The sequence below is a fragment of the Sylvia atricapilla genome, chromosome 10 (genome assembly GCF_009819655.1).
Source record: "Sylvia atricapilla isolate bSylAtr1 chromosome 10, bSylAtr1.pri, whole genome shotgun sequence".
Lineage (NCBI taxonomy): Eukaryota > Metazoa > Chordata > Aves > Passeriformes > Sylviidae > Sylvia > Sylvia atricapilla.
This window is the reverse complement of record NC_089149.1, coordinates 8822636-8845066: the sequence shown is the minus strand read 5'-3', so window position 1 is coordinate 8845066 and position 22431 is coordinate 8822636. Positions and strand designations below refer to the sequence as shown.

General features: G+C 46.1%; 1 protein-coding gene across 1 annotated transcript; it reads left to right on the top strand.

The window, feature by feature from the left end:
* Nucleotides 1-2765: 2765 nt before the first annotated feature.
* On the top strand, nucleotides 2766-21375 carry EIF2B5 (eukaryotic translation initiation factor 2B subunit epsilon). Its single transcript, XM_066325876.1, has 16 exons — nucleotides 2766-2935; nucleotides 4053-4177; nucleotides 4541-4726; nucleotides 4823-5000; nucleotides 6096-6176; nucleotides 6832-6909; nucleotides 6990-7302; nucleotides 7956-8101; nucleotides 8391-8526; nucleotides 8980-9081; nucleotides 9760-9867; nucleotides 10765-10855; nucleotides 11643-11766; nucleotides 16861-16986; nucleotides 18489-18599; nucleotides 19661-21375. Exons 1-16 carry the CDS (start codon nucleotides 2783-2785, stop codon nucleotides 19724-19726), a joined length of 2124 nt encoding a protein of 707 aa, XP_066181973.1. The 5' UTR covers nucleotides 2766-2782; the 3' UTR covers nucleotides 19727-21375.
* Nucleotides 21376-22431: the final 1056 nt, after the last annotated feature.

The following is a 22431-nucleotide window of genomic DNA, read 5'->3' as shown; positions in this document are numbered from 1 at the left end:
GGTAGGACCAGACCCAGAGCTACCTGCCAAGGCTTAGAGATGCTTCATGGGCCATTGTGTCTGCAGAAGGGAAAGCCAATAACCAAATGCTCAGAGAGAACAAATGAAAAGAGAAAAGGGTTTAAAATGCAGGAACAGGGACTGGAAAGATGTCCCAGAAAGCAGAGCATCCTCACCAGGGTCATCATTCCCAGAGTCAGTGTATGCTGCCCTCCCCAGGGTGTATGCTCTGTCCAGGGATATCCAAGGATGAGACAACAAGGAAAAGTCCCACAGTCTCCATGTCTTCCCACCACCCTGCCCAGCCACTGTGGAATACTGGGATTGATAGACCTCCAGTCAAACCCACTTCCATCTCATTTCAATTTTCATGAGGTAATTTCAGTTTTAAAAGCTCCCCTGGAACTACATTGCTTTCAGAAAATGTTTGGCCTGGGTGCTGCTGGCCTGCAAGTTCCCAGTGAGACCAAAGGGAAACGTGTCTGCAAAGCCTGAGGAATATTTATCAAGCTGATTTTGAGTTTAGTTCATTAGCAATTACCTTGATTTGTCTTCCCCTGTTCTTGCCAATTTACCAGGGCAACGTCTTGGAAACTCACCTCATTTGGAGAGAACAGGATGTAATTAGCCAGATAATCTGCTGATTTCCCTGTCAACCTCTCTGTGCCCAGTCCCAACACATGCAGTGTCTGTGCAGGCTGGATCAGACCTGATTTCTGGCACTGTTTATGCACTTAGTGCCACATAGGCAGGAACTAAGATGCTGTCCTGCCCTCAGGCAATGACAAATCCACCTCTTGGATCATTCTCAGGCTGTAACTCCTGGGCTGAAACCATCTGGGAACTTTTGTTCTGGGGTTAGTTCCTTTGCCAGGGCAACACAATTCCCAAGGGTATGCAGATACTATTTTTGAAAAGGATGGGGATGATTTATTTCCCATGGGCAGCTCATTTTTATTTTCTTGCTGTGTCCATCTTTGCTGCTTTTTTCCAAACCACTAGCTAAGGTCAAGCAACTCGGCCGCAAGTTGCGGCACAGCAAGAGCTCAGTCACAAGTCACTGGGCACAGATGGCACCACGTAAGTGATGCCTGAACATTTTAACTGCTCAGGGAAATTTCAGGGAATACCCAATGCTGCAGAGTCCTTCAGGAGACAGAGGATACTTTATTTTCTACATCACTTCTGGACTTGCAACTCACTTGGTGAGGAGGAATACTACGTGTTGCCTATTGCAGCTTTCTTCCCTTTACTAAAGACCCCTCAGCAATGCCACAGGGGCTGTACAGCACTGCCCATGATATTGGGGCAGTGCTGTAGCTCTGTGGTTAGGTGGTGCCTCCCTCAGTTTCCCTCCCTCAGGATGGAAAGGCCATGGTGTGTGCCTTGGGCTGATAAGCAGGTGCCACCTTCCGCCCTTGGGAGAGGCCCTGCCACAGAGGTGAGGGTGCAAATGCCCTGTTTCTCTCAGATCACATCTGAATTTGAGACTCTTTGAGTCTTTGGCTTGTCACTCGGTAGCAGATGAGAGCAGCGAGGACCAGAGCAGGGTGTCCCAGTGGGTCAATTTGCGGGGACTGGTGAGGCTGGTGAGGTGACAGAGCAGGAGCTGTGAATGCCTGTCCCCCATGGAGAGGGGCAGAAGCGTGACCACGGGGCAAGGCAGGGAGCACCAGGTTCTGCAGCTGCCAGCCCTGGAAATGGCTCTTTCTGCCAGGCTCAGGACTCTCCACAGCCCTCCTGCTGCCATCCTGTTAGGAGCTCCCTAGGGAGGTCTTTTAGCCTGTTTTCCTGGTTTTGAACGCAGGTTTATCACACAGCTTTTCCCCAGTGACAAATGAGCAGCTGACGGTGCTGTGTGAACTGTGCCGGGTAAGTCCTGCAGCCCCGGGAGCGGCGGCAGGGAAAGGCTGCAGAGGGACACAGCTGAAGGCAGGTTTTCTGTGCTGAGGGCTGTACATAGCCCATCCCTTTCTGAGGACCAGGATAGTCTGAAGCACAATCAGAGCTGTGCGAGGACAGAGCCTGGGCTGGGGCAGGAATGGCTGGAGGGGATCGGGATCCGTGGAACCGACAGTGTCCGAGCAGTGGGACAGCCAGACACCAGCACTGCAGCATCCCAATTGCTTCACCAAGCTGAGGGGAAGAAAAATGCCACCCCCACTCTCAGAAACCACGTCTTCTTTCCTCCTATCCACTCTGGAAGGGTTTCTGAGGGGTCCCTCAGGGGCTGTGGGTTTTGGGTTAAGCTTTTTGATGGCAGGTGTGAGCTGTGCACTGACGGGCTGCTTCGTATCAACGCTGTCCTTCGCGGAAGGAGCGTCTGGACATTTGGAAACGTAGCACAAGCACGTCGCTGTTAGGAAATGTATCAGAAAATATCACTGCTCCCAAAACCAGGCAGCACCAGGATCACTACACACACCCCGAGGCCACCCGGAGATGTCTGTGGGGACATTCAGGCCTTCCCCAGGCCGGGTCCCGGCCGTGCCCGGCCATGGCAGGGCGCTGCGCTGCTCCGCCCCCCCTCCCTCCTCGGGAGACAGCGACGAAACGCGTCTCCCCGCTCCAGAGGCTGTGAAACGGCGGATCTTCGCTACGGAGGTGATGCCGGGAGGAGGGAGATGATGGCGAGGCAAGGAGCAGCTCTCGCCCCGCTCCCGCCCCGTCCCCGCCCCGCTGCCGCCGGGACGCGCCGCCCCGCGCTGTTGTGTCCCCGCCGAGCGCCCGTTGCCTCTCCCGTGGCGAGCGGAAGCGGAAGCGGCGGCGGCCGCGTGCGGCGATGGCGGCCCGCGGTACCGCGCGGCGCGGGGCGAGCGGGGGGTCCGCCCGCGGCCCCGACCCGCAGGAGGAGCCGCCGCCGCCGCTCCAGGCCGTGCTGGTCGCCGACAGCTTCAACCGCCGCTTTTTCCCGATCTCCAAGGACCGGCCGCGGGTGAGAAATCCCCTCTGGGTGCCGCTGCCTGCGCCGCGCCGGTGCCTCCGGAGCCGCCTGTGGCGGTGTGCACTGTCCCCAGGAGGCCGGGCTGGGCCGGGGTCTGGCGAGAGGCCGGGCTGGGTCGGCAGGGGACGAATCCCCCGGCCCCCCGGGTTCGGGCAGCCCCCGCCGCGGCTTCTCCCGCCCTCCCGCGCTCCGACAGTTCTCGCCCGTGGGAGTTTCTATCCCCCGCTGGAGCGGCAGCGAGAATCTAATTGCTGTGATGGTGCTGTCCGCTTTTCCATATGGCATGGAGAAATGCGCTGTTGGCTCCTCGTCTGTGGCTGGTGCCGGACTGGCAGCGGACTTGGACAGGCTTGTTACTGATAAAGGAAAGAAAGGAAATCTTGGCCCTTGCCAGCTGTAATGCGTGAAACAATATGACCAGAAAAATGGATGGGGGTGGTAGTTCAATTATCCTGCTGAAAATGCCGTGTGTTAAAGGAACATAAAAAGCTCTTGGAGACTTTAGGTCTGAACAATTATCTTACCTCGTTTGCTGATTAAGTATTGGTGGTGCTTGTAATTATACACACAAGCTCAGGCCTGAAACGAAACAGCACCAAAAATGAATTAAGGAATGGCATGCCATCACTCAGGTGTGACTCAGTAACTCAGTTTAAAAGTGTAGGTTGAATCTCAAGTCAAGAGAGTACTTACTTCACTTTAGGTTGGGGTTTTTTTCCCCTTGTTTAATTCTGGACACTCGTACTCCTGTGGCTTCATCATTCATGTCTGACAGGTTTTTCTTGAAGCAGTTAAAGCCTGAGTCAGGGAATCAGCACTTTTTTTTTCCCAGTCTCTGTCATTTATCTGAGTCTTCTTGAATACTTTTCTTCATTTTTTAATGCCTTTCTTTCTGAAGATCTGCCCCCAGAAGATGACAAATTAACTCTTACTGTTTAGATAACTCCAAAAGGTTTTTATAAAACCTGGTTAGCACTTAATTGTGTTATGTTTTTGGTACTATTGATGACATTATATCCCCAAGTTGGAAGGGGCTGTTGCTGGTGTTGGGGTACTGAGTGTTTATTCAGCTATCTGTGTGATTTTTTTTGGTTGGTTTTTTTTTCAGGCTCTTTTACCTATGGCAAATGTGGCCATGATTGACTATACCTTGGAGTTCCTAACAGCAACTGGAGTGGAAGAAACCTTTGTTTTCTGCTGTTGGAAGTCAGCTGAGATAAAAGAGCATTTGCAGTAAGAATCTCTTCTTCTTTTTAGTTTTATCATAGGAAGTATTCGTCTGCCCTCCAACAAGCCTCAAAGGCCTCACTAATTCTTATGAAAACGCCCTTTCAGCAGTGGTCTCCTAGCACATCTCAGAAAAGACCATTCCTGCTGTGTAGGAGGGTGCAGTTTGTTTAAAGGGTTGAGTGTTGTGGGAGTGCTTCTCAGTTCACCTTCTGAGTGTACCTGAGCCTGGCAATAGCGGGCTCACTGTCACAGGATGCTCCTTGCATCCCCTTACAGGTGTGGCGTGCATTGGGACACTGTGTCCTAGTGTGCCTGTAGGAACAGCCTCTTTATGCCTTTCTGATGGGTTTTTTTCCCTTCTTCCAGAAAATCCAAGTGGTGCCGGCACACGTCTCCCAACACAGTGCGGTTTGTCACGTCAGACCTGTACCGCTCCCTTGGTGACGTGCTGCGAGACGTGGATGCCAAGTCCCTTGTTCGTTCCGACTTCATCCTTGTCACTGGCGACGTGGTGTCCAACTTCAACATATCCAAAGCCCTGGAAGAGCACAAGTAGGTGCTGGAAGAGTGAATGCTTGCCTGGTGTGCTGAGTCTGTGGTCTGTATTTCTCTGAGGAGTGTTCTCATAGTTCTGCCCTTCTTTCTCAGGTTGCGTCGTAAGATGGAAAAGAATGTGTCTGTGATGACGATGATATTCAAGGAGTCCTCGCCTGGCCACCATGCCAGGTGCAAGGAGGATGACATTGTTATTGCCATGGACAGTGCCACAAGCCGTGTCCTTCACTATCAGAGAACACAGGGGCTAAAGCGATTCCGCTTTCCTATGGTGCGTCTGGAAACGGGCGGGTGGCAAAGGGCTGTGGTAGTGAAGCAGCCCACCCAAGGAGATCCTCCTTGGATGAGGGCTGGGCAGCTGTCCTAGCTGCTTCTCTTGGAAGAGCACATAATAGGAAGTAACTTGGGGTAAAGTGGCTTTTCCCCCCTTAATCTTTATTTGAGGCTTGGTGAAGTCATGCTGGGACACGCATGTTTGTGACTCATTCCAGTTTGAACATGAGGCAGATGTATTTCTCACAGTTCAGGTTTTGCCCTTTATTTCCTTTCCATGATGTAAAACTAGGGAAGAAGATTATTTGTGCTATCACAGAGGCTCCTAAATTGGCATGCATATACCACTACCATAGACAGACCATTTTTACCAAATCATTTAGGTGGGAAAAGACCCCTGAGATCAGAGTCCAACGTCTGATCACCACCTTGTCAAGTAGACCATGGCATGTCCAGTCATTTCTTGAACACCTCCAAGGGTGGGACACCACACTTCCCTGGGCAGTCCTTTCCAGTGTTTAACAACCCTTTCCTTTTTGATGTGTTGTTGAGCCTGACATGGGGTGGAATTACAGAGGTGCAAGGAATGGTACCTCCCATTACCTGTTTGTTCACCTAAAAAAGTTAATGCTCTGTAAATGTCATGGAGGCACTTTCTCCATGAGATACATGGACCAGTTTCTTTCTTCAACTCAGAACTCAGGCTGTGGTTGTATCATATTTTCATCCCCAAATCAGTAACCAGGAGATTATTAGTAATTGGGAGATTATTTCATTACTTCAAATGGAAGTACAAATTACTGTAGGAAACCAAAAAGGAAAAACCAAAAGAAACGAAACCCAAAAATACAATACTGTAAAAATTGTATTTGGATTTATCTGTGGGGTTTTTGTACAGTTGTAGCTCTCTTGGAGACTTGGAACCTCCTGGAAGAAAAGTGATTGTTGGAAGTACAAGCTGTTTCTGGGAGATCTGCACTGTGTAGGGGCAGGAGCAGTCTGCTGGCTGACATTCAGCTCTTTGTGTGGCTGGTCTGTGCCTGATAAGACTGGGTCTAGGCACTGAGGTCATCTGATTTTTTTACTCTTTTAGAGTCTGTTCCAGAACTCTGTTGAGAATGTCGAGGTGCGCCATGACTTGCTGGATTGTCATATCAGCATCTGCTCTCCACAGGTGAGCCCTGCCCTTCCAAAGGTCCAAAATTCAGTCTGCTCCCTTGGTACTGCTGGTGTGCAGGTGCTGTGTGTGGCCTGAGTACCAGGTTTGGAAAACAGAACTGGCTGAGCTGAGGGCCTGGGTGATCATGTGGTGCTCTGTGTAGAACATATGGGGGCTCAGTCTGTTTCTGGCATCCTCTGCTCATGCCCAGGCAGAACTACATGGTGGATGCATCCAGAGACTGTCTGATTTGGCACAGAATGAAACTATTTTAGGAAAAATGTGTTTTCACTTTGGGTATAATAACATCTGTGGAGCAGAGGTGGTGGCTGTGCTGTGGAGAAGTGTCAGTACTTGTAAGCTGGTACCATGTTAGGGTAACATTCAGGGTTATTCCATCTAGGGCTCGCTAACTTATCATCCAGGTCTGATAAAGTTTGTCTGCACGCTTCTTTTGGGGGTGAAAGTACAAAGTAAGGCTGGGCAATGGAAATGCCCCTTTTGAAAACCAGAATCTGTTCATGGATTCTGGAGGAGTAAGAGGAGGAGGAGATAGGAGGGTCGAAATTCCTAGCAGAAGGAGTCAGAGCTTTATTCAAGGCAAGATCATCACTTTCCTGTATTGTATAACTTGTCTCTATGTTATTTCCATGTACTTTATTCGTGGTAGGTGGCTGAACTGTTCACAGACAATTTTGACTACCAGACACGGGATGACTTTGTGCGTGGTCTGTTGGTGAATGAGGAGGTAAGAAGAGGGTTGTTACAAGGGAGATCCTGTTACTTTGCCTTAGAGAACCTTCTGACATGCTCCTGCCTGTCTCCCAGGTCCTGGGGAACCAGATCCATATGCATGTAACAACAGAAGAGTATGGTGCTCATATATGCAACCTGCTGATGTACGAAGCTGTGTGCTCTGACATCATCCGGCGCTGGGTTTATCCTCTCACTCCAGAGATGAACTTCACTGATGACAAGAACCAGAGTTACACCCACTCTAAACACAATATTTACCGAGGGGTGGATGTGAGCCTTGGCCATGGCAGCGTGCTGGAAGAGAACGTGCTCATCGGGCAGGGGACGGTCATTGGCAGCAACTGCTGCATCACCAACAGTGTTATTGGGCAGAACTGTAGGATAGGTGAGTGCAAGAACAGAGGATGTGCCAGCCTGGCCAGGCCAGGGCACACATTTGTTGGGATTCAGTTTTTAAAGTGCGTTTGGCAGTGAGAGAAGATGATAGGTGGGTACTGATTGATTGCTAATGGGGAGATAAGAGAAAAGCTTGGTTTTCCAGCAGAGGAAATAGACAGTTTTCAGGGTACCATAATGACAGTGGAAAGTACTTCATGCAAATGAGTTGTTTCAGCTGCAAAGAATGCCTGACCTTTACTGATCTGGAGTTACCAATCACCAGCATCCTGCAAATGTGGAGCATCTGTCCCCATTTTCCTGAGCTGTTTCCTAGCAGCTCATTCCTAACCTTGCTCCCTCCTAGCTCACTCCTTCTTAGCCTTGGCTGGATTTTCTAATTTTTTTTTGTGATTTGGCTGTGTTTGTCCAAAACTGAGATGTCAGTTGTTACTCTCAAGTCTCTGTAGAGAACAAATTTGTCTTTCAACTTTGGGTAAGAAGCGGATGTAGGCCTCTGAGGCAAATTTTCCCCTGTTGTCTAACATCCGTCATGCATCAAGGGCATTGGGAGTCAGTAAGATGCTTCGTAGTGGACTCAGCAGTGTCAGAGAGTACCAGACAGCCTTCCTCAACATATTTGTACTTGGTGGTGTGTAACAGGTGATAGAGTCACTTTGGATGGAGCTGTTCTGTGGGACCGAGTGCACATAGCAGATAATGTGGAGATCCACCATTCTGTTATCTGTGATGAGGCTGAAGTGAAGGAGAAAGTGAAGCTAAAGCCCCGCTGTGTCCTCTCTTCTCAGGTGAGCTGATTTATATCTGTTCTGCTTTCTGCCTCTCTTGGCAGGTTACTCATCTTACAGTGTACTATTCTAGAGCACGGGGCTGCCCCAAGCCTTTTTGCAGAGGTGGAAACTGCTACTGCTCCCACCCTTTTCTTCCCTTTGCTTGGCTGGGGCAGTGTAGTATGGAATGTAGCAATGCTGGTGTCTTCAGTTATATTCTTAGTGACAGCTTGTCTGGAGCTGCTGGTGGAGGTACAAGGGGGCTGTCAGAGTGTTTTTCATTAAGATACGTTTCACATATTTTCAGGTAGTAGTAGGTCCTGGCATCACTCTCTCTGAGGGCACAGTGATCTCTCTGCACCCCCCAGATGAGGAGGAAGAGGACGATGACCAGTTCAGTGATGATTCTGGTGTGAACAAGGAGAGCAAAGTGAAACTGAAAGGTACGAGAGTCTCTGTCTCCATGCACTACAGCTTTGCAGAAGGTTTTGCCTTCTATGATCTTTTGGAGTCTTTACCAGCCCCATTCCAGACACTGCAGTGCCAGGGTGGAGCTTATTGCTGCTTTCAACCTGGAATCTATGTGTTTTCATGAGGGCAAGCAAGGATACTCAGCTGTGTCCAAGGGCTTTGTCCTTGTGAAGTACTGTTGCTACAGTGTGGGTTTGTCAGGGGATCTAAACATCGTCTGCCAAATGTTGCTGCTCTAGGAAGGAGTAAGTCACTTGTCAAGGCATGTGAGAAAATCAAAGCTGAAATCCATATGCATCTGCAGGAATCTCAGCTCCTTCTTGAAGGCTGTTTAGGGGCAGTAATATGCAGGTTGTACCAATCTTATTTCAGATTTACCTGTAAGCAGATCGAGTACATCCCACACTCTGCTTATTCTTTTCCAGGTTACAATAAAAAGGATGTCGGTGCAGAGGGCAGAGGCTATCTCTGGAAAGCAGATGACAAGAATGAAGAGGATGAAGAAGAGCAGAGACAAAGCCTATGGGGTGAGGAAAAGTTTAGTGTGGACACCTGAGGGCGAATAGACAGGCCACTTGGGGAAACCAGCCAAGTGGGATGCTGGTAATGGTGTCTAGAGCAGAACTTGGGCTTTGTGAAGCACACTGCCTCCAGATAACAGCTATGTGTGGAGGCAAGGTAAGAGGTAAAAGCAAGTCATGGACCAGATTCTCTATACTTGTATAGAGACTTGTATATACTTCTCTATACCAGATTCTCTATGCTCTGTGGAAAGTTTTTGTTAGATGTTTGCCTTGCACTAACAGAGCTGTCTGTGCTGGGAATGCTGCACTGTGGGACACCAGGCCCTCCCTCAGATGGGAATATGCTATGGCTATTCTGAGTTCTGCTGGCTTTCTTCCTGCCAGTGGCAGTGTCTGCTGACATTGCTCCATTGTGAGTCAGCAGTCTGCGCAAAATGCAGTTGCTTCTGTCCCTGTCCTTTGTAGTCTGCCTGCAGACTCCCAAAAAATCCCATTATCCTAGTGCCAGCTGTAGTGTCCCCTCTGCAGCAAATATAATCATCTAAACCTGTAAATAGAAGCTTCCTTGCAAGGACAGATAGTTGCTGACTTGCTTGGGAAGTCCCTGGGACACCTGGTTCCTCATGGCATATGATAGTTGCAGCTTTTGAGTGCTGAATGCTGCATCTTCTCCTTCCTCAGGCCCAGCAATGCACTCAGAGGAAGAGAGTGAATCTGACAGTGACCTGAGCATGGGCTCTGAGGAGCCAGACAGTCGGGCAGCCTCCCCTCAGCTGGATGATATCAAAGGTGAGATGGGCTCTGAAGGAGTACAGTGACCCTGTAGATAATGCAGTGTGTGAGGCTTGTGTTGCTTTCTCTTGATGTATTGGAAAATGTGTGTACCTCTATGATATGGTGTTTCCCGATCTCATTTCCTGCAGAATTCTTTAATATTTTGTGTATCATTGCTTGGGGTTAACCCAAGGCAGTCAAGGATGAGAAATTAGACAAAGATCCTCCATCTTTCCCATTCCTCATCACTGGGCCTTCATGAAAGAGACCTCCCTGAGCTGTCTGTTTAAATGGCTGTGTCACTGCCTAATTTTAGAGACTATGGGGAAGTCCAGCAGAATTTCTCTGTATGGACAGCTTAGTACTGTAATCATTCTGGAGAAATAAATGTCCTTGTCACAGCTGCCTTTTTTGGCAGAGATGTTCTGGTTTTCTGTTTTGTTGTGTTAAGCTTACCTGGATTTGAAAGAGGTTCAGGCCAAATTGGAAAAACCCAAAAACTTTCTCATGTTGGAGTATTGCCCCAAAAGGAATTAAACCAATAAATTTTACATTTGAGTTAATACTTTAACAAGTATTCTTCCCATAGTTAATACTATGGGAAGATGAGGTTTATCTGAATAGGAAAGGTTAGATTGTGAAAGTATAATAGAAACTCTGTTCTAAAAGGCTGCAGAGGTAAATGGTTTCTGTAGATAGATCAGTGATATTTAGTAGGTGGTTTCCTTTGTTTGAATTATATCCCACTATTTATAAGTATAGTTGCTGTGTGTTTATGTCAGCTTACAGAGAACAAATAGACATCTGTGTCAGAATGCTTTGTTTGTGAAGGGCATCATTCCTTCAGTAATGTGCGGTTTGAAGAATCTGTGCTTTTCCCTCCTGTGAACTGCCTGTCCTTTCTTTCATTAGTTTTCCAGAATGAGGTTCTGGGTACGTTACAAAGAGGTGAAGAAGAAAACATCTCCTGTGACAACCTGGTCCTGGAAATAAACTCCCTCAAGTGAGTTGGGGATGTCCTTAATGATCCTTGGGGTGTCCTTAGGGTTATTGTCCCTTGTGCTGAACAGTTGGGATTGACAGCAGACATGTCAAAGGAAGAGGAGAAACCATGTGAATGCCCATTGTTAGACATTTTATCAGTAAAGAGCATGAGAAATGCAGCTTAGACATCATGACTGAATGACAGCAGGAATTGATGGAGAGCACCAGCTGCATCTCTAGCATCCTTGGTGGTTAGGCTTTTCCTGCCCCATCTCTGTAACAAGAGATTGAATTGCTGCTAAATAACTGTGGACTGAAGAGAGCAAGCCAGTTCTTGGCACGACTGCCTGGAAGTTCATGCAGGGTCTGCTGCTCTGGGCATTGCAGCATTCAGCCAGCTGCCTGCAGCTGGGGCTGTGCTATGGTGTGGCTTGTCCTCAGGATTTTTACAGCAGCAAGTCTAGAACACATAATCAGAGTGCCTTTTGTCTAGTGTTTCTCAAATCAAAACCTATGTACCTTCTTTTGTGCAAGAATATTCCTACAGCACTCTGGTAAATGTGAGGGTGCTGTCCCTGCAGCAGCTTGTTCCAGTTGTGATTACAGATTTTCAGGACTTACAGCCTTATGCAGGGCCTGATGCATACAAAGTGATTTTAATGTCTGAATATTTGGAAAACGAAATAAACAAAAAACAGGTTGAGAAGATGAAAATCAGATTTTCTTCTCTATCTCTGTGAATAGCCACAGTCTGCAGATGTCAGACAGTGTGAAATGTTGAGGGGTTTTTGCTTTGTTCATCATAGGTATGCATATAACATTGGCCTGAAGGAGATGATGCAGGTGCTCAGTAAAGTGATCCTGGAGTTCCCACTGCAGCAGCTGGATGCAAACCTGGACTCCCAGACCTATTTCTCAGCATTACTTCCTGTGAGTCCTGCTCTATTTGACTCTTCTTTGGGCTTGTCTCCTAGTGTATAGCAGTCTGTGTGCCCCAGGTAGTTCCTGCCTGAGAAATCTCTTTGGTTAAGCCTGGAGCCCCTTGAACTCCTTGAGTTCATGAGCCTCTTTGTCTCCTGTAGAAGTAAAAATGAACTGAAACTGTTGTTCCTACTTGACAGAGCTCAGCTAAGACTGTAGGTGGGGGAGCTCTGCTTCAGTACCTGTGGTTGTTTCTGTTGCCTGTGTGAGATAGTAGAAGTGCATCATCTGTAAAAGAGAAAAGAGAAGGTCTGTTAGAGGTGTCTTTATAGGCTTGCATTCTAGCAACCCAGTTTCAGTCCATCTCAAGTCCTGTGCCTGGGGCAGAGGGGAGCACTCCTCCCAATGGGATCTTTTCCAAGGTCTTACTTCTCTGCATACTATAGTTGGTGCCAATTTTTTTTCAGCCAAATGCTAAAGGCATGATATTGTTGTCTTTGTGCAAAGATAAAATTCTGCTTTGTTTCTAGGGAGATGGGTTGTATAGTTGGGTATACCAACTTCAATTTCCTGTGTTATGGCACACAAAATAGGGTAAGATCTGCTTTAAAAAGCAGGTAGTCTTCTCTTAATGGTTTTGTTCACCCAAGCTGAAGTCATACTATTTTTGTCTCCATGCTACTGTCCATTTATGTATTTGACTTTGCAAGCTCTACAGATTCTGAAGATGTTCTTTCAGAATGAATAGAACTGACACATGTTTGAGACAGACAACTTACTTGTTTTTAGCACTACTTTTTGCCTTTTTTTTTTTTTAGAAGATTAAGAGGAACACTAGACTTCCTCATAATCCTTTTTCTGAGGAAGTATGTGTTTTCAATTGATGGGAAAGGATGGAAAACTAAATCTCCTTTGTGTAGGTGTAAGCATGCTACTTAATTTACCTCTTGGACATGTGGAGATGCCTTCTGCAGAAAACATCCATGTAAACTGATCTGTTCTTCAGATGGCTTAGTGAGATTTTGCTGCTCACTCTGCTTAAATTCTGCTTGCTTTTGTTCATTTTTCCAGACTCTTTTCTTGAATAGCATATCCTGTCCTAGAAAAGGAGAATTGAAGGAGGAGGACCAAAGAAAATGCTGAAACAGGTGTTAGATTCTAAGTGGAAAACACTACATGTAGACAGCAGCTTGTGTGGAATTGGTAGCTATATAGGATGGGGTGGTTTTTTTATCCCAGCTGGGATATGGCATCTCTTGGTCTCCCAGCTGACACTCTAGCATGACTGGGAAAGGAGAATTTCACAGCAGCACCCAGTAACTTCATCCATATATTTTTCATCAAAGAAAAGCTAATGCTCATGTTTAGCAGCAGAGAGAACAAGTCAGCTCACCTTTAATGAGAAGTAGTAATAATCAAAATGTAATGTTTAGAGCGGCCATGTGTCATGTCATGAGCAGGTGGCATTTGTCCAGGCAGGGAATTGTGTTCATTTATGAAGTACAAATTACCCTTAGATTTATCAAAGAAAGCTAAGTGTCAAACCAATTGACCATCATGGCAGCCACTTTCTCCAGATTCTCCCTTGCAAATGACCAGGAAGTTTCTTAGAGAATCCTTCCCTGGGACAGTTTGTGCCTCAGTTGGTGCCTTCAGTGTTCAGGATTGCTGTGCTGACGTTCTGCTCTGCATTCAGCAGGAGCACAGTGTCCCAGTGAGGTACAGGTGTGTTCACTTGCACTTGTGGTGTTTGTCACTGTTACAATAACCCAATATTTGGGATGAGATATACCTCTAATAGATGTAGTGAACCAACCTTGAAATGCTTATTAAACATGCATCACTGGTCTTCTGAAGCAGCAGCTTTGTTATTTACCAGCAGTGCTTTGAAAAGACCAGTTCTTTGGGCAGAAGTTGTACAGCATCTGGAACAGTGGCTTCTCTGCAGCTTGTGAATCCCTGCTTAGTAAAAAATACACTCCATTAATTTACTAGTTCTTATTTACACTCTGCAAATCCTAAGCACAGGCTTGGTATAGGTTAGTACATAATGAAAGCAGCTGCTGTGTAAGTTTGCAGCTAAAACTGCCTCAGGCAATTGCAGTTTTGGGCTGAGAGCTGCTCATGATGGAGTAGTTATTTTGTGTGAGAAAAATGTTATTTTGTTAGTAGTTATTGTGTGAGGAAAAGTAGTTAGTAGTTATTTTGTGTGAGATGGGGCTGCCTGCATTCTGAGAGTGATGGGTATCAGAAGCCCACTGAACTTTACAGACCTGTTTTATGTTTCTCACTCTCTTTGTAGCTCAACTCTGACCAAGAGATGCTGAAGTAAGATGGGTTGTTTGTGTAAAACCTATGGTAGAGCAGTCCCAGGCAGCTCAGGTGGGGAAATTGTGGGAATGCCAAAGTTGTGATGCATGGTTTGACTTGAAACCACAGTATATGGTCTGAAGTGCTGGCCCCTGAGCATGAAGCTCTAAAGTGTTGCAGCAATTTTAGGAAACAAGCATCTGGTAAAGGATATGCCTGTGGGTATTTTTTTCAGATTAAACATGTAGGCTTGAGAAATAGAGGTATCCAGTTTGATGTATGTCAGGCGTCTTGTTCAGCTCTTGTACAAGTTGTCAAGGAGAGATGGTGCAGAAATAGACCTTTCCTAGAACTATGGACCTTTCCTAGAACTGGGATTCTGTAATGGTGTGCATGTGAACACACCATGGGATTGCTTATTTGGGTTTCTGCTGTCACTGAAGCCATTTGTGGTGATCAGCACAGATGCTGTTGTGGTCTAACAGGTTGGAATTACGGTTTTGTCTGTCTTGTTTTGCACTTCTTCATGGTGTTCTGTGCTGGTGGTAGGTGAATAATGATCTTAGTGTTGAGACTGTCCTTTTGAGAAGAGAGCTGGATCACAAACCTCTTAGAAGTTGCTAGAATATCGTTCACCAAATTTGATGAAAGATCAGTTAACCTGTCAGAGAAATTTGATTGCTTTCTCCAGACTGTAGATTGTTTTGAGGAGTTACGTATGTAGAGTCAAAGCCTGAAAAAATGTGATATGATCCATAGGGCTCTCTGTTGGGTAACTTGCCACGTTTTTCAGTGTCTTATCAAATCCACATTGCAAGCTTCTAATTCTTCAGTTTAGATTTCCATGAAACTCCCAAAATAGCCTCTCTGGTCATACAGGCTTAGGAGGATGCTTTTCCTACGGGTGTTGTGGGGCTGACCCCTACTATCCCCATTAGCACCAGTTACAGTGCAGTGCATGTTCTCAACTTGACATGGCATATTTTTTCTTCTTTCTCTTTTCCAGCAGCAGGCTCACTGAATTGAGTCCTGGGGTTGTGAGTGTTTCCTTTATAAATAACCTGCCTTCAAAAACCCAACTTCTGGTTGGATTTGTGCCTGCTTATGATTTAAAGGTGTTAATAGAAAGGTATTACAAAGTGTTTCTTAGCCTGGAAGGAACTTTCCAGTGGCTTTACTGCAGTTGAGGTGAAGATTCTAAAGAATAGTAAGAATGGGGAGATGGTTATAGAGGAGAGAAGAGTGTTTAGCATTAAGCATTTTGCTAAACACTCAAATACTTCTTGGAAATATGCCACAGAACCCTCAGTTGTTTTATTGTGATAACATGATGATCAGGATCATTCTGTGCTGTTACTGCTGTTCCTTAAACCAGTCAACGTACTGCTGTAGAGATGAGTTTGTTTGTACTAATCCCCTTCTTTGTTTCTGCTTGAGGCATGCAAATTCCATCATGGTTGCGTAGCAGATGTGTCTGAAGAGGAGATGGAGTGCAGTACTACAGAGCAGATGAGCGCTGTTTCCTAGCTCAGGTTACCTTTGGTAGTCCACATCAGCCTGGGCTATCTCCACAGCTTTGCTGTGTGTCCTGGAGCTCTCCCTCTCTCAGGTCTTCTGCCCCTTAACAGTCATCCTGAACAGTATAATGCTGATTAACCCCAAATGTAGGTGACTCAAAGCTTCATCACACCCCAAACCCCTGTGAATTGCCAGTTTCCCGTCAAAATAGACCAGATGTGTTCTGTAAGGAGACACTGCTGAAGGCACAGCAAACCAGCGTATGTGTGCAGTCATGCCCGGGGTGTAGTTGCAGGATTGTCTGCTGTTGAATTACTCTACTGAAAAAGATGTGGAACTCTGATTTAATTTCCTGTGATGTTTTTGTAGGATGGTCAGGTCATGACATGGCCTATGAAGAATTTTTGTATCTTATCCAAGTTCTGATACCTTTTAAATTTTTTATGGACAGGGATCTAAGTATTATCTCCTATCCCAGATTCAGGTCAGTCTGTGCTGCTTTGCAGAGCTCTCTGCTTCATATTTCCTAGATATGTACAACAAGGGAAAGAGCTGTGGGGGATTCAGAAATATCGTTTGAGGAGGCAGCACTAAAATCATTCAACTCAAGACTTCAAGAAAGATAAGCCTCGGAGGAGAGAACAACTAATAGTGTAACAACTTCCTGCCCTTCATCCTTCCACCCATTCCCTGCAGCAAGCTTCAGGATCCAAACAAGCCTCTAGGCACACAGCAAATGTGTGATTTGCACTTAGGGGCTGCTCTGACGCATTCCTGTTTTAGGGGCGGTAGTTTTTCACTGTTCACTTCTACTCAGCTGGTAATTAACCTGGCATTATCTTTTCCTATGTTTCCTTATTCGTCATTCTGCTTTGAAGGAAAATTCCACTGAAATGTCAGCTGCTCTGTGGGGGGAGGCTGTGAGTAGCATGTAGGTATCTCTCCTTATCAGTCTGCAGTGAAGAGATTTTGTTTGAATACCAGACTCCATTGAACACATTTATTGTGATGATCTGATCTTTCATCCAGAGAGGCAAAATCAAGAAAGCTAGTAGATATTCTGAAAGTTTAGTAAAACCAGGTTCTGTCCTCACATGTGAGACTCTATAGCATCTGTCTGATGGACAGAGAGAGTCAAACACCTGAAGTAGTCAGCTGGATGGTTTCATAAAATGCTTCTCTGAGTCACTTTCTTGGTGTAACACAGCTGAGACACAGGGCTGAGTTCACCCACCCATCTTGGCTCAGGAGCTCTTCTGTGTTTTCTCCTTGCAGCTGTTGAAGAACTGGACCCCGTTGTTTAAGAACTACATAAAACGAGCATCAGATCACTTGAATGCCTTATGTGCCATTGAGGAATTCTTCTTGGAACATGACAGTCTCTGCACGTCGATAGCTAAAGTGAGTATCCTCTCCCAAATTGTGTTTTTGCTTGGTGCACACTGGAATGCATCCTATTTACATCATCACCTCTCTGCTTTATGGGAGAGAATTTTGGGGTCTTGGTGGAGAGGGTGTGTAGAAAATCCATCTATAACGATTTATTTAAAAACAAAATAGTTCTGTGTCTGCCTGCGCCTCTGAGAGAGCACAGCTGAGGGTGAGTATTAATTACCAGCTTGCAGCCTGTGGGGAGCTATTATTTTGCAGCTTCCAACATAGATGCTCTTGTTGTGTGTGATGCTGGAAGAAGTGAGGCCAGAGACTCTCTCTAGGAAGAGCTTCACTTCATTTATCTCTCCATGGTCCCTGGGATCTCACTGCTAAATGCTTTATCCTACTTTAGAGTGCAAAACAGAAAAGATGGGGGAAAAAAGTGGAATTTTATTCAGGCTGAGCTAGTTACGAAATTGGGAATAAAGGCTGTCATGTGCCTTGTTATCTGTCTTCCTGCTTCTGAGAATTTTCATATATTCCTCCTCACTGTCCTTCACAAATATTTTGTCCCTCCATTCTTACGGCCCTAACACATGGAGAGCATTTGACTTGGATTGCAAGGCTCCTTTACCAGCAACTCAGGAAGCCGCTGTCTGTTTTGAAAGAGCTCTCCTAGACCCTGCTTAACTCTTCATTCCTCAGGAAAGAATAATCCTAACTTCTGCTACCAGTGCTTCTTGCTGATGGCAAAGCACTTAGGACTAGAGCCAAAAGTCTTCAGTCTAGTGAGCCAAAATGTCCTTGAATTACAGCAATTGTTTGGCATGTGTCCATTGTTCTAGGGGCCTGGGTTTCCCTAGAGGCTGGGAATTGAAGTGACACTTTATATTGGGAGTTGGCAGCCAGCTTTGTTGGTGCTCTGCTGCAGGGAGACCGACTGCAAAATGCCTGCTCTGCCTGAGCACAAAGGCACCCTGAGAAAGGCTGATCGTGTCTCCCCCTCGCTCACAGGGGAGGGGCTTGAGCTGAGGAATGACCAATTGCTTTGACACCTGCCATAAGGCACTGCAAAGAGAGCTGGCAGGAGGAGGGAGCCTGGGGCAGAGCTGGATAGGTTCATGCTCCTCTGCACGTGTCACTGTTGTAGGTGAGCCTGCATCAGTTGCTTGTTGGATCTGTTTTGGGTATGGCATTTGGGTTGCTTTAAAAAGAGAACTTATGTTTTGAACTGATGTCCTCTGTGACTCTTTGTTGCCCACTGCTCTTAACAGTCATACCCAGCATCCTCAGAGCTGATGGGGCTTGAACTTTTGACTCATTATGTGTCACAGCATCTGTCAGGAACATAAGGCTTGGTAGGAGAATCACAGTTATTTTTAACAGTAGAAGGAAAATGAAGCAGACTGAGTGCCTTCTGGTGAAGACAGAGCTGAGAGACACAGATTACGTGCAAACTTTGTACTTGGACGTGAGCTAGTCCCAAAAGAGTTTATAAAGAGCCTGTTGCTCTTTTCTAATTTATGCAGGTGTTGATGACATTTTACCAGCTGGAAATTCTGGAAGAAGATGTAATTCTCAATTGGTTCTCTTTGCGAGACACGTCTGACAAAGGAAAACAGCTTCGTAAAAACCAACGGGTGAGTCCCAAAGGTGTTGGGAGAGGCCAGGGTGGGGGAAGAGAGACAGACAACAGCTGCTGAAAGAAACTTCGAGTGAAGTTTGGTGTCACTGTCACCTTCTGTGGAGCAGCTGCCATCACATGGTAGGCCAAGAAATACACCAGTGCACTAAGCAACACAGATTTGTTCTCCAGAACAGGCATTTTTGTGCATTCTGCCGCAATCATCCTGTTTGGATGAGGAATGGAGGTAGTATGAGGATTGTTTCTAGTGGACTCTCTGTACCAAGAGGCCAGCACTTTCTGGAGTAGCAGCACAGCTTCTCTGAGCCAACACCCATTTGAAATGGGCTTTAGGCCAATGCCCTGTGTGCTGGCCCCATGCAAGTCCTTTGAAGCTTTCATTCCTGGCTCAGCAGTCCCTTCACATATATTTCTAAGCATTTGCTGTACTGAGTGGTTTCATTTGGCTTCTGTTGCAAGGAGCATATAAACTTCCCTCTTCCATCAGGTAGAACTTTGTGCTGCAGTTTGTCTGAGCCCTGTTCCAGTCCTCCTTCCTGGATCTGGGAGGGAAGTAGAAGAAAAAAAAGCCATCTGAAGAACAACTTTGTTCAAGACCTTTGCAAAGTCAGCTATTAGTGTAGGTCAGCAGTGCTTTCAGCTGCTTATTCAAGCCCAGTTAAAATGTAAAATAAGCTGCCTTTTTAATAGCAGTTTCTAAGGCACAAAGTTTTTTTCCAACAGTTCTCCTCACATGTCAGCTAAGGTGCAGCTGCCATCGCTTTGCCCTCAAGCTCTGAAAAACTCTCAAGCTTTTGTATTTTTGCTGAATATTGGAGGGATGGTCTGACTGGAGCAATCTCCTTTAGGAATTGAATCAGTCTGTATTTGTCTGTGGCATCCTAGTTGTTTTTCACCTAATTGTCTCTCAGTCTGCCTCCATTTCTGTTTCTTCTGGAAACACTTCCTCTTTCTTGTGCATAATAGTGATGCTCACTCACACAGTGTATTTGTTGAGCATTTCCAGCATCTCTTAGGTGTCAGTTGTTACCCAATTGCGTTTCATTCTCTCTGCAGCTCCAGAAGTTTATCCAGTGGCTGGAGGAGGCAGAGGAGGAGTCGTCTGACGGCGACCAAGACTGACGTGGTGGCTCAGCATGCGAAGAGGCTCTCACTGCCTTTCTGGGCCAAGTGGGCAGGGCAAGATCAATGCCAGTGCATGGTGTGTAGATGTGGGGCCTGACATCGAAGTGACTGACAATCCCATCATTAATTCAGTTGTGTGTTCCCAACTTTGCCACTTCCCTTCCTCCCTCATTTGCACCTTATGTTGCAACCCACTATAAAAACTATAAGGGAAAAGCAGGAGGCGGTGATACCTAAAATCCCTCTGGAGCCTGGATATGAGGTACTCTAAGCTATCTTTTGGGAGGTCCTTGTTACTAATACAAAGGGAGAGAGTAGATGCAAATGCACACAATGCCCCTGTCGATCTAACCATCAGGGTTGTGGAAGAATGGTATTTGGAGTCATTGTTACTTCTGAAGCTAAGGGAACTCCTTCTGAAGAGACACTGGCAAGGTTGGTAAGTAAGAGCATGCAGATTAGGATCTGGAGTGCAGGACTAGAATTCAGGAGTTCTTGTGCCTGGAGAAGATGCAGTTGTCTGAGGACGCCCAAGGCATTTTGCAGCCTAGAAGGCACTTCTGTGATCTTTCCAAAAGGGAAAATCTCTTGCCATCTGCCATGCTAGGATCTAACACAAATTGCACAGCAGAGTTGGTAAAATCATGTGTTTCCCATGCTGTAGAACTGGGGTGATGTGTGCTCGGCTTCCCCACAGGGTTGGTTGATGGTGGATGGCTGTACGGATCACCATATCCTGCATGTGATCATTCTTCTGTGCCCCCATCTTAGCAGACATGTTTTAGAGAGTGTCTGTTTCTTTTTTTTTTTTTTTCATGAAAAGGGAGCAGAGGTGCCTGGCTCCTCCCACTGCACCAACTACACTTGTGTTTTGCCCTGGGGGGCAAAATTGACTGCACCAGCTGCTTTGAGGAGAATGCAAGTTCCTAAGTTCTGCTCTAGTGTGAAAAGGAGCGAATGGTATTTCCTTCAGCAGCACATGGTCTGTGTATCCATGTGATTTCAGTTATATAAGCTTGCTTACTTCATGGCCATTTATTTATTTGAAAACTTCCCTCAGACAGCAGGGAAAGTGCTGCAAACCCACTGTGAGGCTCTGCAGCTGCAGAGCAGCTCGGCAGGCAGCCGGGAGTGAGTCTGGCTCAGGCAACGTGTGGCAGCAGCAAGGCCTTTAAGAACAGCTTACTTGGAAGTGTCACTGTGCTGTGTTCTCCCCTGCTCTCAAAGAACAGAGTGAAAAGGGTACTGCAACCATCAGCTTGTGTTCATAGGTGGGTTGTTTGTTGGATGTGCTGACCTTGCCTCTGCCCCTTCAGGAGGAGCATGGAATAAATCCTTTGCAGGGGGAAATGCACTGGAGCTGCCCACTCAGGATATTTACTTGGCCGTTCCGTGGTGCCACAATTGTCAGTGAGGGGACAGCATTGGATGCTGGACACCAGGGATACTGCTTCTAAAAAGCTGATGTTCAGGCAGGGCTATCTTGTGCACTCACACTATCAGTTGCCAGGATTGTGCATAAATGTCCTTGTTTTCTGACATTGCAAACTCAGTCTTGTAAATGTTGGGGAAATAGTTGGTATCTGAATTTTCTGTATCTGCCAATATTTAATTCAGGGAGCAAATAAAAAACTATCCTGGTGTTACCAGCTTGTTTCCTTTCTTTTGACTTGGAATTGTATGTCTCCAGTTTTACATGCCTGAGGAGGGCTTCATGAGTAAGTTAAATAACTCATCATTGCTCTTTCCTCAGATTTTAAGCACACAGTAGGCATGTAGGAAATCAGCACAGCATTGAATCAGTGAAAGTGTTTGATGGTAACTCATGACGCCTGTTTGCGGCTGGACAACAATTAGTTAAAACTTTGGAACTTGGAATCCTGAAGTGGGTGAGGTTTGGTTTTGTACAGAATTATGTTGCAAAAATGAACCTTAAATCCAAAGAAATCTGTCATCATTTGTCATGGGAATTGGTGGGAATGTTGGCTGATATGTCCTGCATTGTGCCCTGCTGATGCTGGGAAATAGGAACTGGCAGAGGCAGGGAAGGGCAGCTACAGTAAAACCATTTACAAACCAGGTGTAAGACTTGGAAATTTTAAAGTCTCCTTGGACTTCTCAAGGGTGTTTTTTCCTTTTACAGGGTAAAGATGGCTTAAGAATAAATTTAACATGTAGTGCTGTAAATAGCTCCGTTTTGCCAGAAGTTCTTGATTATTTCTGCCAAGTTACAATTCCACTTTTGTTTTTTCCACATTCCTTCCTCTGTTGCTCCAACGTCGTGGTATGAGCTGCTTTTTTACCTGGGAGTTAAAATCCAAGGGGAGAATGTTGCTCTATGACCACATCCTTCAGGCCTTGGTGGTGTGTGTGGTGGGGTATTTTACAAATGCCAAGAATAGAGTAGCAAAAAGAAAACAAATTTGGGCACTTGATACCCTCTGAGGTGGAGTTCTAGAATGATGCAGCATCCTTGTGTACTGATACATATTGTACTTTCTAAAGGAGCATTTACTTCATTGCTGAAGTATAGGGTGGGTTTGATGGTTTCTTGTTACTTCAGTCAAGATGTTGTTTTGGTTGGAACACTAGAAATGCCTTTGAGAGCAATCGTGAATGTGGAATCATTGCTATCCATCTCTGAGCAATGTAAGCAGTAAGTACTTTATTTTCCTATGGGTATAATAATTAACTTGTCTGAC

What these genes read in the sequence shown, in the direction of transcription:
- EIF2B5 (XM_066325876.1), top strand. Translation starts at nt 2,783, where the DNA reads ATGGCGGCCCGCGGTACCGCGCGGCGCGGGGCGAGCGGGGGGTCCGCC. An exon ending in AAAGCCCTGGAAGAGCACAA is followed by an intron (nt 4,727 to 4,822) that starts GTAGGTGCTGGA and finishes CTTCTTTCTCAG; the next exon opens with GTTGCGTCGTAAGATGGAAA. An exon ending in GCTGTGTCCTCTCTTCTCAG is followed by an intron (nt 8,102 to 8,390) that starts GTGAGCTGATTT and finishes ACATATTTTCAG; the next exon opens with GTAGTAGTAGGTCCTGGCAT.